The sequence below is a fragment of the Pterocles gutturalis genome, unplaced genomic scaffold (genome assembly GCF_000699245.1).
Source record: "Pterocles gutturalis isolate BGI_N339 unplaced genomic scaffold, ASM69924v1 scaffold17180, whole genome shotgun sequence".
NCBI classification, from domain to species: Eukaryota; Metazoa; Chordata; class Aves; order Pterocliformes; family Pteroclidae; genus Pterocles; species Pterocles gutturalis.
The window spans coordinates 34,651-50,027 of record NW_010146193.1 but is presented as its reverse complement, the minus strand read 5'-3'; the positions used below and the strand labels follow the sequence as shown (position 1 = coordinate 50,027).

General features: G+C 42.4%; 1 protein-coding gene across 1 annotated transcript; it reads left to right on the top strand.

Annotated features, from left to right (window-relative positions):
• Positions 1–609: 609 nt before the first annotated feature.
• On the top strand, positions 610–14,807 carry DIEXF (digestive organ expansion factor homolog (zebrafish); the record flags this gene model as incomplete). The annotated part of the gene is made up of 11 exons (XM_010085654.1): positions 610–649; positions 1,849–2,098; positions 2,968–3,174; positions 5,295–5,383; positions 6,743–7,153; positions 8,183–8,402; positions 10,420–10,622; positions 11,888–12,070; positions 12,718–12,830; positions 13,251–13,496; positions 14,277–14,807. Coding segments are annotated over 11 exons (2,209 nt in total), but the record flags the coding sequence as incomplete, so codon positions are not given.
• Between the last annotated feature and the right edge of the window lie 570 nt (positions 14,808–15,377).

Genomic DNA, 15,377 nt, shown 5'->3' with positions numbered 1-15,377 from the left:
CCTGACAGCAGGCAGACAGCGTTCGGGTCTGCGGTGTGTGCGTGCCCCGGGCTCCTCCCGGCGTGTGCCGCACGGGCGGGAAGGCAGAGTCCTGGCCGGGCGGGGAGCGCTGTCCTGGGTCCCGCCCGCTGCCGTGACAGTCCCGCTCAGGGCTCCGCGTCTTTTTGGAAGATTGAGTTTAGTTAAAGCTCTGACTGTGCAGTGTTTTGTTTGCAGGATTGCAGTCCCCGAGCTGGTTAATTAGTGCTGTTTTCCTGCAGTACGTGTGTTTTCCCCACTTCGTAGATCAATGTTTAGTGCTAGAGGGAGGCTCTAACTTTGTTGTGCAAACTGCCCTTGTAGTTAGATTCCTTCTAACACCGGGTTGTCTGGTTAAAGCCAGATTCTGTTTCACTTCTCGATCAGTTATAATGCTTGAGCATGTAGGCTTCACTGGTAACCTCCCAGGGTGAGTGCCAAGTCTGTTTTGTTAGGGAGAACTGTGTAATGCTTTGGTTTTAAGCTTTCTTTTAACTTCTCTAAGAGTTGTATAACTTAGCAAATCCTTCTCCTTCTCATCTCTTTTATCGCTCATTGACAGAGTAAGATATTTCAGTGCTTGCTTTTCAGGGTTTCTGGAAAACCAGAAGCAGCTCAAATCTGTGACCTGGTAATGTATTTTTATTTTTGCCTTACTTTCATGTTTGCATGGTTCAGTGGAACACTGAACTGAAGTGAAACACGCACCATTTCACTTTACCAAGTTATTCAGGTTGATCAAGTTGTTCCCCTTAGAAAATCTGTGTTTAGGAGGAAAAAAAAAACCTAATGTGATTTTTGTGTGGCTCTGAATTGTTCTCTGCAGTGCCTAACTCAAAACTGTAATACCATAAGAGGGCAGAAGCAGCAGGAAATAACATAGCTCTTCTTGGTTTTTTGCATATTACTTAGTCACAGTGAAAAGTAAATCACGCTTTAAGTTGTTTTAATAATATTGGTAAACATAATGTTGCACAAATTAGGAGATGTTTCATTCTCTGTTGAACAAAGAAATATGTTAATGCTCATTTCTCTTCTTCAGATTGCCAGTGCTTTACTTTTTTTTTCAATCAGGATTTGGTAATCTCCTTTATTGTCAGATGAATAAAAGACTTCTAAGTTTCAGTGTGGAAAAATAAATTTTTGTGGTTCATTTGTTTCCTTTAGCAATTTTATACTTTACTATCGTATTTACTGATTTTTCCTTTTTGGGCTGAAAGGAACTAAGAAAGGAGTAAAACTATAATTTCGTCTGTAACCTGGCTCACTGTTGTTGGTTTGTGCGAGCCCAGGACAGAACTGGCTTCGAGTCTGGCTTGTTTGAAGCTTCGAGCTTTACAGCTGAGCCTAACCTCACCGACTCCCTGGTGGACTCTTGTCAACTGATGGCTGTTTCATTGACTTTCTTGAAAGCCAGAGGCATTTTCAGTGAACTCTGTCCCTTGTACGTGTGCCCTTCTACAGTTTTTGCTCTGTGTGTGATTTTCTTAAGAAAATCCAGTGCCAGCTGAGTAAATGCCTTGTCTATGGAGATGAAATGTCCTCACTCAGCTGAGACTGAAAAAACCAAATTTTGTGATGCTCTAAGTCAAATCAGTACAGGATGAGGCACTTCAGCCTAAGTTTACCAAGACGGTTTCAAAATCTAAATGGAGGTGTCCAGCATAACTGTTTGCATAAAACAGTGATAATTTAAAAATTCCATTGCATCTGCATAAGGGTAGGATGGGACAGGGAAAACATAACATGGGAACTAGAGGTGAGGGTATTTGCCTGCTGCATAATAGGGTGTTACTGTTGTTGGTGTTACACTTGTGTTTTCCTTTCCAGTCTGAGAATTCTGATAAATCAAGTGCAGAAAGCGATTCGGAGACTGAAGTGGAACAGGTTTCTGTATATCATAAGCTCCTGGCTACCCTGAAGACCTCTCCTGAGTCTGAGAGTGAGGAAGAGGAAGATGAGAGTGAATCAGAAGAAGCTGGGGAAAGTGAGACGGAAATGGACAGCGAAGGGTCCCAGGAGGCTGGAGAAACAGATGGAGGCGAAGAAGACAAGGATGATGTACCAGAGCAGGAAGAAGGTAGTTTGGTAGAAGGCTTTGTTAAGTGTTGTTTCAGTTGGAAGGTTTGAATAATCTCTGTTTTTGGCTGGTGCAGGCTGGCTTGTTGGCTGGGTGCTCTTCTGGCGTGGAGACTCTGTTGTTCCATTGCCTCTGTGTGGGTGGGAGCAGCAGCTGCTGCAGGATTGAGCAGGGGAGAGGGTAGCTGTGCTCATTTTCCGGCAGACAGCCCACTGCTGCTTCCTCAGATGTTGTTTGTGCGGCAGCACAGAGGAAATCCACATGGAGCAGCATACCAGGGGTTCTCACCCACTCATGGGAGACGCAAGCTGTTCTCTCACACAGCATCTGGCTTGGCTGCTTCCACCGAGAGGAGGGAAGGATTTGCCTCATAGCAGAGGAAAGAATACGTAAATTGGAAGGAAACCTCCTCCATTATGACGAGGGATCCTCATTCATGAAGTCTGCAAAAAAATTCTGTGAGAGAGGAGGCAACTTTTTGTTATTTTCAGTTATTTGAGGTCTTTAGAAACTAAAACTTATATTCCCCAAGTAAGTTATTTCTTTAATTTTCTCTGGGGAAACATATGATGTGTAACATTTGATACATGAGACGTTGTCTTTACTGTAGAATACGAAGCCTGCTTTTATCCCCAAGTAAGTTATTTCTTTAATTTTCTCTGGGGAAACATATGATGTGTAACATTTGATACATGAGACAAAAGTTGTCTTTACTGTAGAATACGAAGCCCGCTTTTATCTTCTTGGTTAGAGTATTGGGAGGAAAAAAGTTGGTCATTCAAAGGGAACAACCTAGCTAGCAAGAGGTAGCTACAGACAGTAACTTTTCCAGGCGAATATAACCCATTTCTCTCTCTGACAAGGCACAGCTACAGACTCAGCGGAGCAGACGCCTGGCCAGGAGGAGACTGATGGTGCAGATACCTCTTATGACCCAAAGCATGGAGTAATTGAGGAGTTTACTGATGTGAAACATGAATCTGAATTTAGCTTGGAAACCAATTTCATGGAAGAGGAGAGTGGAGATTGCAATGCGGATAAGAGAGACAGCAATTCTTCACAAGCCTTTCCAGAAGGTAAAACACAGTATGTTTTATGTTTAGTTATCTCTCTCTAGAGGAGTATCTGTAAACATGTGGAAATTACCAAACACCCTGATGATATGCTTATAGCTTCCCAGTTCTCCGCCTACATTATTCATTGTATTGCCCACAGTACAAAGTGTGAACCAGTTACCTAAGGGATGCCTAACGCTAATGCAGGTGTGTAGGTGATCCACTGATCTTTTTGTAGCCTCTGTGAACTGGGATTCGTGCATAGTTTCTGTCAGGACTGATGACGCTTGAAATATCAGGAATTAGAAATGTGCATGGAGGGATTTTCTGCTTCTGTTGCCTTAATAGTAGTTTAAAAAGCTACTGTAATACGAAGAGCCCTGCAGGCCTGCATTTGACTGTGGAAGATATTCTTGTCACAGTCAGGACGGGAGGTAATTGCGAAGCTGACCTGTGAGGGCATCCTTCACAGCTCAGTGGAGTTAGAGGTGAGATTCTGGGAAGCTGGGGGCAGCCACAGTAATTTAGACAAATGCACAGGACTCCCTGAATTTTGAAGGTTGAGCAGAGGAGTCTGACTACACCAGGATCAGGAAGGCAGGAGGCATCAGTGGAGCATCTTTCTGGTATCTTTTAAGGGTTTAGCCCAGAATCTCAATGCTGCGGTGCACTGATGGGTGCAATCTGAGCTCTGGTGCTGGAGTCATCCCACCATGTGTCGTACGGATAACTGTGTGCACGGGTGTGTGATCTTTCAGTGATATGCCACACATTGGCACTTGCAGAGCTTTCATCCGTATTTCATGCTCTGCGGTTTTAATATCAGATGGCATAGTTTGAGAAGAAGAAATATGTTTGTAGCATCCCTAGTGATGCTGGCTTGTCATCTTGGAGCAGCAGCTGACATTAGATCTGGGAGGCAGCCTAGCTGATACGTGAAATGTGTGGAAGCATCAAAGGGCCATGTGATAGAAAAAACAGCTCGTTCTTGTTACCATGAGAATATTACTTAGGCTGTTGGCATTGCATTTTAATGAGAACCGTAGCTCTCCAACTGCCTGCTAAGAATCCTTACAGGTTTGTTCAACCTATAAATGGTGCACTATTTTCAGTGGGTTCCTGTAGATTGAAAGGGGCTTTGTAATCTATTACAGAAAATAGAGAGTCTCCCAAGATAGCAGAAAGGGGATGGATTTCTGCTCTGGTCCTGAGATCACTAGAATTCCTGAAAATACTTCACATTATTCCCTCTGCTTTATCTGACAACTGCTGCAATCAGTAAAACTCAATTGAAGAGAGAACCTGTATTACAATTAAATGATCTCCTGTTCATTTGCGTTGCTGGGAAGATATTCTAAACAGTGTCATAATTAGCAAATGTGTTGAGTTTTGGCTGGATGACTTGTAGGTGGGCTAGATATCCTTTGGCAAGCACTACTGTTCTCTAATTAATGTTCTTTATGCAGTGAGTGCTGCTGTGCTGCGAGCAGTGTGCAGAGCTCTGTTTTCAAAATAAGCTTTGCATGTAGCTTGTGCATGCCAGTATCTTTGGATATGATCTTACAGTTCCTTGTCTCTCCTTTACAAAAGAAATGCTGATTAGATAAATCAGACCTGTGCTCACTTCAGGCAGTCTTTACCTCCCTTCCCCAAAACTTGCCTATCTTTCTCTGCTTTGTCACAAACTGTATTCATATCACTGACCAAAGATGCACAGCTCTGAGCAGAGCTGTTTATAAATTAAGAAGAGCGTTAAGTTCACTTGGGTCTTTACTATCAACAGCCTATTTCACCTGCAAGGGAAGGATGCGTCAGAGCTTACAGCAGAAAATTGCCGCAGTCTTTTCTACTACATATTGCTTTCCTGTCCAACATTTGTTTTGTGATTGAAAGTTCTAGTACTTCCATAAGTGCTTCTTTTTCTCTTTTTAAAGCAATCTGTCAAATCTGTTCTCTCTGTTCTTGTAGAAAGAATTTGACATCCTTTCTCTCATCTCCAAATGCTTTGAAATAACTACTTTTAACTGTGCTGTTGGCCAGCATGAAAACTGCTCATCCCATTTGCAAATCCATTCTGAAACGTGATTCCAGTATTAGCTACAATAGTCCTCAGGATTTTTTGTTGTTGTTGTTATAAATAGATCCATTTAAACAGCACATGGACAAAGAACTTGAAGAAAAAGAAGTAGAAAAAATGTCTACACTTCCTAGAACTTCAAGTCAAAGCAAGGTAAGAGTGTTTTGTGGCCATCCAGAGTTCCTGAAGAGTCCTGGGTTAAAGTAACTCTTTTTTTATACAAGTGTAATAGATTCATAATTGCTATTATTAGCTCTTGGTACTGGAATTATCAAGATTTTGTCACTGTGTTGTTGCTGAAGTCTTTCTTCTTCACTTAGAGCTGAGTGAGAGTTGAAATCTAAAGTCTGCTTTTAAGTAGGCATGTGGTGACACATCTGAAAAACATAGCTTGAGAATTTGATCCACTGTTGCAAAACCACAGGTTTAGTACTCTTGACACAGGGCAGAGCCAGGACTGTTTTCTGAGTGTTAACAGCACAATGTCAGGCATGTGCTCCACAACTGAACTTGTGAATTGACCCTCTATGGTCTTACAAGTGCTTGTGATGCACTATCACGTTCTTGCTTCAAGATGGCTATATGTCTGTATACATTGACAAACTGGTAAAGGGGAATTAAATACTTATATTGTTAATCCTAGAAATAATAGGTGAATTACAGTACCAGAAAACCACCTTGTTGCTTGAGAGAGAATATTGTTTTTCAAAATATTCATTTTTAGACAAACCTTTGCTTCCTAACTTTTTCACATCTGATTTTGTTTTGGAGGATTGCCTTGCATTCTGGTCAGCCATATGCTCGGTGACATTCATTGGAACGTATCCAATGGTTAGTCAATCAGAGACAAAGCTGTGATTAATTTAATTTAATTTTTTTCTTTTTTGGAATATGGTGGCCAAAAATACCAGTGCCACCTGAAGCAGTGCAGGATGTATCTTTGCTTAACTTGGTGTACCTACTTTATGGAGATAGGAACAATTTGCACAGCAGAAGTCTTAAAGTTTAGAGTTTTCCCCTACTACACTGATAGCTTTTGCCCTCGAAATCAAATGGGCTCCAACAAGATTGAATTTAGCAACTGATTTGCAGCTTCTGGGTTTAGCCCCTAATGGGATTTTGGTTTTGCCTTTAAGCAAAGTACATACCTCAGTGCAGCTGATCTGTAAGTGTAGTCGGACTCCAGGGTTCTCATCTTGTCCCTGGTTTGTGCCACTGATTTGCTGGATGGGTTAGGCAGAAGTTACATCCTTCCTCTTCCTCGGTTTTCTCATCTGTAAAATGAGGACAGTTATAGACACATCACTGCGAAATATGTTCAGATGTACTGAGCTCACGTTTATTGTTAGTCACCCTGGTAGACTCTAAGGAAGAGATTGCATATTGAAAAAAAGGTTTCAGCTTGTATTATGAAAAGATACTTCTCGAATTTCATGAACTTGATTAAACTGACAGCTGTGATGATGTGCTTTTAAATGACTCCTCTTTGGCTCTTTTTTTTTTTTTTTTCAGTGGCCAAGGCTGGGCCAACTAACTTTTTCTTCCACTTTGGAGAAACAGAAAACTTTGAAAGCATACAAAGAAGTTGATGTGAAACAGCTTTATCTTCACAAGCCTTTAGAATCCACTTGGCCAAAAGTGAATAAACAATTTCTGTCCTCAGTGAACAAACCAAGCGATCCCTATTTTACCCCGTTACAAAGAGAGCTCTTCTGTATCATGAATACATACCGGGACTTGTTTTATCCGGAAAGGAATGCTTTAACAAATGGAGAAGAAATCCGGCATGTTTACTGCTTGCATGCCTTGAACCATGTTCTGAAGGCAAACGCCCAGGTGCTCAGCAACAACACCAAACGAAGAAACCAAAAGCCAGGGACTGACAGTGACGACTACAGGGATCAGGGGCTCACCAGACCTAAGGTAAGAGGGCTTCGTTAATGTGATTCTCGTGTCCGCGCCCTGGCTGGCTGGTCAGGCTGTGTAAACGTAGGTTATCCAGGGGTATTTCTGTTGCTGCTCTCAGGTGACACGTTCCTGAGCCTGTGCCTTTCCACATCCCTTTGTCGTGCGTGGAAGTTGTCTGCCATGGCCAGGGCAAATACCCTGTGAGAAGCAGCGACCGCAGGCTTGTCAGTCAGCACCTTTCTGTGCTGAGCCATGAGTCTGACTTCTCTTTTTCTTTGTCCCCCTATCACCACAAACTGACATGTTGTTTTTTCCTGATTCCATTTCTAAATCTACCAGTACAGAAAGGTGCCTCCACATTGATCATCAGTGTTAGTGCAGGCTGTTGCCCAATGTGGGATGTCCTTAGGTGCTTGTAAGGACTTACCTGCCTGGAAGGATCTGTCTGTGCCTGGGAGACCTCAGGGAATCCCAGTCCCATCATCAAGGCTGCCTCCCGTAGTCAGAGGAGTGGGCCTCAAGCCAAGGCTCCCTGGATTCATGGCACCTATTTGATAACTGGGTGGATTCAATGAGGGCTAGTCTGTCACCGGTGGTGCCAGCTATCTGTTGAACAGTTTCAAAGTTGGGTTTGCCGCACGTCTGGCAAATGCCTGTGGTTTCTGTGTTGACTCCCCAGTTAGATATTTATATTTCAGAGTGCTGTGTAGAGGCTCTTGTCACCCATCCAGGAGCCAGATGTTGACCCTGTCTGTGGATTGTAGGAGCTCTTGCTTGCTGGGCGGGTGGGGAGGACAGGAGAATGTCCTTAGTTCTCAATTCCCCTGCAGTGAGACGCCGGGGGGAACCAAACTGCGGTTCTGGCCAGTACCTGTTCCCAAGCACACTGCGTCCAGCACATCCTGCCTCCTTGCTGTGTGTCAGAATTGTTTTATTTTTATTGTTGGAATGCCCCATGGGAGCAGATCTAAGTCAAAAAAAATTACTTAACGTACAGTTAACTGTGAGTGTTCCTGTTTCTGTTGTAACTGTTGCTCTGCGCAGGTCCTGGTGATAGTGCCCTTCAGGGAATGTGCTTTGCGAATTGTGCACATTTTCATCAGTCTTCTTGAAGTGAATGAGAAAAGAAAAATAGATGTAAGTAATAAAAAGCGCTTCAAGGGGGAGTTTGGCTCTGACCCAGAAGAGAAGCCCCCTAACCTGAAAAGACCTGAAGATTATGAAGCCGTCTTTGCTGGCAACATTGATGACCACTTCAGAATTGGTAATGACCCACTAAACAGATGATGTTTAGCTTGTAGAGAACTGAGAAGTAACAAGTTCTTCCTAAATGTCTAGGAGCTATCAGGGCTGGAAGTGCTGGTAAGACTGGCTCTGTGGTATTCATGCTGGTTTTGCACTTGCAACTTGGATTTTTCTGAAACTCTTTCTTGCCTTGACAAAACTTAAAAGGAAGAGAAAATACAAAAGTAATTATTTTCACATCAAGTTCAGAGTCACTTAAAATGCAATGATTGCTTTATCGTAGCAGGACTACCCACACCTCGTTTTAAGCAGAATAGCCTTGATTATGCAGCAAAGTCTTTCATGTTGTTAAAAAAAAATCTTTGGGTTTAATTAGCCTATTCACAACATTTCTTGTAATCAGTAATGGTTGGAACAAAATTAAAGCTCAGTACTGAGCAAAGCAGTTTTTTGCTGTGGTGCCCATGGTTTTCATGAAAGCTAAGGGGGTAGGAGGACTTTTGGACAAGCAGCAAATTTGAGACCGTTTCATAATATTGTAATCTCATGCTGTTTTAGTAACTCAGTGTGCAGAGAGTTAGCTAGTGACTTGGTTCCTGGAGCTGCCAGGATGAGTAGGCAGTTTTTCTAACTTGACAGATCAGAGGCTTGGGAAATTATTGTCTCTTGAAAAATAAATTGTCATCCCAAGAGATTTAATGAAGATGCAGGCAGGTCCCACTCTGTCTTTCTTCTGTCCCCAGTGAAAATCTTTCTGGCTGAGAGTGTCCTCCTTTCAGTAGCATAATAATTTTCCTCTCAGTCCTCTCCCATATCACAGTCTGCTTGATCAACTTACTATGTGTGAAGAAATGCTTAGAGAGAAACTTTCAGTGCTGTTACTTGCAGAAGCAAATCACAGAAGCAGAATAATTATTCTTTTTTACTGTGCCTCACACCCTGCTACTTCTGCACAAAGATCTAATTTAAAGCACATTTGTTATGCCTTACTAAAACCACTCTTTCACATTTTTAAATGTAAAAAGACTTGATGTTGTTAAACTGTGTATGTGCTGTGACAAGTGATATCTTTGTCCTGGAAATTCGACCAGTTGTGGCTTCTTTTTTTTTTTTCCTCATTGAGTTAAAATAGATGGCAGGAAGTGTCCCTGTTGATGTCTGTGAAATTCTTGCAAATGCCTTCAGCTGTGCCCGTGATAGCTGGCTTCACACAGGGAGGGAGAGGAGTTGAAGAGACACCTTTGTTGGGCAGACCATAGCAGGTGGTTTGAATATGGTCTGGACTATCTGGATTTTTCAGATCAGAAAGCTGTGGGTCCTAGCAATGTTGGCATGTAGTTACGACATAGGTGACAAACTCAGATTCCTTCCTTTTTCTTTCTTTAACACGAGAGGTGGCGCATAAGCTAGTTTGGCAGGTACAGTGCAACATGCTATGTGAGAAGCAATGCCAGGGAATGTGCAAGACTGGTGATGCTTTCAGCCATCGTCACACAAAGAACCTTTTCCTTCGTGTTTTAGTAGCAATCCTTGTGGCTTGGTGAATAAAGACAGTTTATAGTCAAGAGGTCCGCACTGAATCTTTCATGACAGATTAAGGTAACAGTTACTATAGTACCTAATGGCAGAGACCAAAGTCTAGGGTTTGGGGAGAAGGGAATAGTTAATAATTTCTGCATTCTTTTTTTCCTTAAGGTCCTCAGCCTCCTCATCCCCCTTTTTAGCAGAAAAACACAAAAAACGTGTTTCAGTTAAAAAATGTTGCCCAGGCTATGAAAAATCTGGAAAAAAGTACTACTGAAAGAGTCTGCTGAACTTCATGAAAATCTGCCAAATGCTTGTCAAATGAGGTGGGGTGTGGGTAAGTGCTTTTCAGGGAAAGAAGAGTTTCAGACAGATTGGTTTTGTCCAGGTATAATCATTAGTGTGTGTTGAGGGAGAGGAAATGTAGGGAGTTACTATTACAGAGCCTGCTGGAAGAACATGGTTGATGATTGACCTTAATTAAGAAAATGCTGTTGGTTGTTGTTGGACAGGGGTTGCAATTCTTCAAAAGAGTATGAGACTATACGCGCCATTTTACTCGTCGGATATCATCATTGCCTCTCCCCTGGGTATGAGGACTGTTATTGGTGCAGAGGGGGAGAAGAAGAGAGATTTTGATTTTCTGTCATCTATAGAAATTCTCATAATTGATCAAGCAGATATTTACCTGATGCAGAACTGGGAACATGTACTGGTGCGTTTTCCATTTGTATTCATTTTTATGTTGTACTGTGTCTTTTTAGTTTTTTAGGTATGACTGAGTGTTGGCAGTGAACAGTATTGCTGATTTTTTACTGACTTTATTCCAGATGTGCATGCTTGTTCCTTTTCCTCCCTCCAGCCTGATATTTTCCTTACACTAAGAATATTATTTCTACGGATTTTGGTAGTGTTCAGCACCTGTTCTCTATAAATCTTAGTACTTGGTGCTTTAGGTGGCATATTTAATCAGAGATTTTTTTGGACAGTTTTAATTATCTTGCAGGATGAACTAATGATGATTCCTTTAATCACGTCTGGGAGAAAATATGCCACTTGTCTGACTGCCCAGTGTCTCAGTCAGATTGCAGCCATGTGAGGAGTCTGTACAACCTAAGTCTGGTTCCTCCAGAAAGGAATGGGAGCTGGTGCTTGTCTCCGCTGGCTGTAGAGATACTAAGCTTTAGTCATGTCCTCAGTTAAACAGTATGAAGATTTTCCTGTACGTGTAATGAAAATAAAGCTCTTGGGCTGTGGCTAGTATGCAGTAGTAGCCAAGCTTTTTGGCTTTTGGTTAATAAAAGTTTTCCAGGTTAAAAGGTTGGGGTTTTGCATGTACCTTTGAGGTACTTGGGCCATGCATTTTGACAGCACACAATGATGTTATTGTACATTTTGAATGAGCCCAGAAGGTGTCTGGTTTCCTGGGAGTTCCAGGAAAGGCATGTGAGCCTACGTGACATCCAAGGAACCAGTCCTGGAGCCTGTTTGCTGTTCTGTGCTTTGGGTGTGACTGCCTGCCACGCGGAGGCAGCGGTGCCAGTCCCAGACATCATTCATTGAGGCCAAAATGAAGTGAATTTCTTCACTTGCACCCAAACTCTCCCTGAATGCAATGGGAACTGCACTTGGGCTTCTTTCAGCTCAGAAACCTTGGGACCATTGACTTCAATACAAACCAACAAATCCATTACACTTGCCCCCTGGGAAAAGATTGAAAGCAAAGGTTACTGTTACTGATGGCTAAAGAGATGGTAGCTTTCAGTTCTGTGGCAGGACATCAAGTAAATGACTCTTGCTGTGGTCAATAAATTCCCGACAGTCATGTCTTGGGAGATGGTTTATCTTCTTCTGTCTAGTCTGTTTATATTCTGTGCTGTCTTGCTGGTCCCTGCCCACTTTCTGGCTGCAGTTAAGGCTCTTGGAGTCTGGGTGCAGGGATGGCAGCCGGCAGCGGTGTCTTTCCATCTCTCTCTGTAGCACCTGATGAAGCATATGAACCTGCTGCCTCTGGATTCCCACGGGGTAGACTTTTCCCGAGTGCGAATGCTGAATCTCAATAACTGGTCCAAGTACTACCGCCAGACGCTGCTGTTTAGCGCTCTTCAGGAGCCCCAGATTAATTTTGTCTTCAACAAACATTGCTTCAATTATGTGGGGCAGGTGAGTTCCCAGACGAGCTGAAAGCCTTCTTTTAAATGCTGGCGTAAGGGAGGGGGAGAGGAACAGAAAACCCAACACATGGAAAAATTCCATAACTCAGTTGTAGAAAGCCTGTCAGTGTGCCAGTCGTTGCTGTTACCCAATGATTGCGGTCTGAATCTCTGTGACGCTGCATGGCGATTTCTAGTGCTGTGACAAAGACACAACTCTTATTGCAGCAGTATTTACTTGATCCTTTTCTTTCATGGGTAGCTGTTTCATGTCAGAGATCAGATTTTGTTTTTTCTTAATTTGACACACACAAGTTATCTTGTTTTATTTATTTTGTTGTTAAGTGGAGGTTTTGCTGGCTTCCTTTTCCTTTTTTTCTTCCCTCCTTCTGTACAAGAAGCATAAACTGCTATTACTTTGAAAGAAACGGGCAAAGTAAACACCTGAGTGGTCCATCTCAAATATATGGAAGTCAGGGCATAAGCAGTGATTTAACAGACCTGGTGTGTGTATACATGAATATAACTTTGTATTGGAGCTTTCTTTAAAACAGCCTTGTGCACTGCTTGCAGATGTGAGTTAGAAGCAGAAAGCTGGCTGGAGTGTGGCTGCCTTTGAAATGCTGCTTCCCTGAGCATCCTACTTTCTTCTCGCAGGTGGCCGTCCGCAACGTCCCGCTCAGCGGCTCTATTAGCCACGTTGTGGTCCAGCTTCCTCATGTTTTTCGGAGGCTAGAAGTTGAAAATTTGACTTCAGTAATAGATGCAAGGTACTCTGTGTTCCAGACTATTTTGCTACGCCCTAATGACTGCAATTTCAGCTTTAGTTCAGCGTACAGTTTCCTGCAGAGCGCGATGTGATTTCACCACAGAAGTACACCTTCGTTAGTCTTCAGATGCAGGCTGGGCCCTGCGTGGGTGGAGGCGAGCACTGAACCTCTCCTTGCCAAAGGGGATTGAGACTAAAGTCTGGGAAGGCAATACCAGTCTCTGCCATAACTGGGTAGTACTGATAAAGCCTTTGCCTTTTATCTTCTACAAGTTTAGAAACCCTAAGAAGTTACGTAAGGAAAAATGTGGTCAAAATCTTCTGTAGTCTGTTGTCTGGTGGTATTCCTGTTTGAGGTCATGTCAGTATTGGAAAGATACAGGTTAACTCTGGTTAAAACATATTTGTTTTCTTAACTCAGGTTTCAGTTTTTCATCAACAAAGTTCTGCCTGAGTACCGCGATGCCATCATGTCACACACACTCATTTATGTTCCATCGTATTTTGACTACGTGCGTCTTCGAAATTACTTCAAGAAAGAGGACCTGAATTTTACTCACATTTGTGAATACACTAAAAAGGCTGGCGTCTGCAGAGCAAGACGGTTCTTTCTCAAGGGAGAGAAGCAGTTTTTATTGTTCACAGAACGCTTCCACTTTTACAAAAGGTGAATTGCAGACTCAGTTTTCCTCTGAATTGCATGTGTGCTATTTGTGAAGTAGAGCCTGACCTTAATCATAGATGGACTGTATTGCTTTTTCAATCTGTTGGGTGTCTCTGAGGACTTCTTTGAAGTAAGAGCTTTTCAGTTTACTTCAAATTTCTTGCATGTTGCCAGCAGACCCTTGCAGAGACTCTTATACTTTGGTATGCAAAGGGCTTTATTCAGGAAGGTAAGTGCTGCCAAGTTCCACTGATGTTGGGACAGGATGATATAGGCTGCAAAATAGGATTGTGCCTTTTATTTGTGTTCTGTGCCACAATAATTACATAAAATTCTGCAAAAGGGGTATGTAAGTGATTCAATAATGCAATGCAGCAAGCTGAGGCTCCTGACTGGAGCTGTTTGGAAGTTCCTAATGGAACAGTTTTTTCTGTTAGCAGAAGATATGTTGGCAAATATAAAAAGTTTCATGAGGCTCAGTCTGATCAAGCTTTGCTGTCTTAAAATCCAATCCAAAGAGGCTGCATAGTGCAGAATTTGGTGTTGGTCTGTACTTTACTGGAAGTTGCAGTGCCTGGCAGCATTAGACCCACCCTTCCCTCTGCCCTCAGTTCCACATCTGTGTCAAGTTTTCTTCATGATACAGGGTTTGTGGAGTTGAGCTACAACCAATGTGCATTGAAGTTGATGGAAATTGATAGAACTGAGGTAGGCTTGATGTTTTAACATTCACACTTTGTAAAAATTGCAAAAAAAGTTATATTTCTGGTTTTTCTCCTACAGGTATACAATAAAAGGCATTAGGAACCTCATTTTCTATGAGTTACCAACGTACTGCCACTTCTACAGTGAGATTTGTAATATGATGAAGGCCACAGACAATGGAGTGGATGCTACGTGGACCTGTACTGTGCTCTACTCTAAGTATGATGCTCAGAAATTGGCTGCAGTGGTTGGCATAGATCGCACAGCTCAAATGCTACAGTCCAAGAAAAATGTGCATCTCTTTGTTACAGGAGAAAATGAATAAGTAATGTTACAGACTAGAGAGTTGGATGGACCTGCATGTTAATCCTAATGCACTTTTTGATGTTTCTTTTTAAAAAAGTATTAAACTTTTTACTGCCTTTTACTAAATAGTGTGTTGAAATTGTTCATACAGTATTAAATTTTGTGTTTCAGTACTCTGCCTAACAAGAAACAAAGGATGTCATTCAAGAAAGGAGGAGTTGGGTGGTTTCTTCTGTCTAAAACTAAAATAAATCCAGAACTATTCTTTTTCTATACGTAAAAACTCACTAGTTAGCAAAGATTGGTGCTGTGATAAATAATTTTTGATTGGGTTCGTTAATTTCATTTCCAAGTGTAGCAAACTCGCCTTCTTTTATCAAAGGCAACTTTTTCCTTTTGGGGAAAAAATGCGCCCAGTATTAACGCCATCACTGTTCTGTAAGCCCATGTAAGGGAGGTGCAGGTGAAGGCTCTTCAACACAAGCGTGTTGTTGAATGAGGGTTGAACTTGCTTTAGCTTGACTGTTGTGAGACTCTGTGAATGTGCTGGGTAGGAGCTACGGTTTTTTGTTTTTCTCCTATTTACAACAGCCCCTCTGGCCAGTCCATTTTACCAGGGATAAGTTTTTTCTACAGAGGAAAACAGGGTTGAACTTGGCAGGCAGATGAGCCTAGGCCTGCCTAGTCCTGTGGTCACCAAAACAGCGTTGAGGAGCACAAAACCGGGAGGTCCAGTTGCAAAGACCTGTGTTCTCATATCTCACCCCATGGGTGGGGTTTTTTCTTTCCTCTTGATGGTTGTTTATGGACGCATGGAAGGGTCATGGTGCTGCCTCTTCTTCTGGGAAGCTAAGCATTATTTAAAAGGAGCTA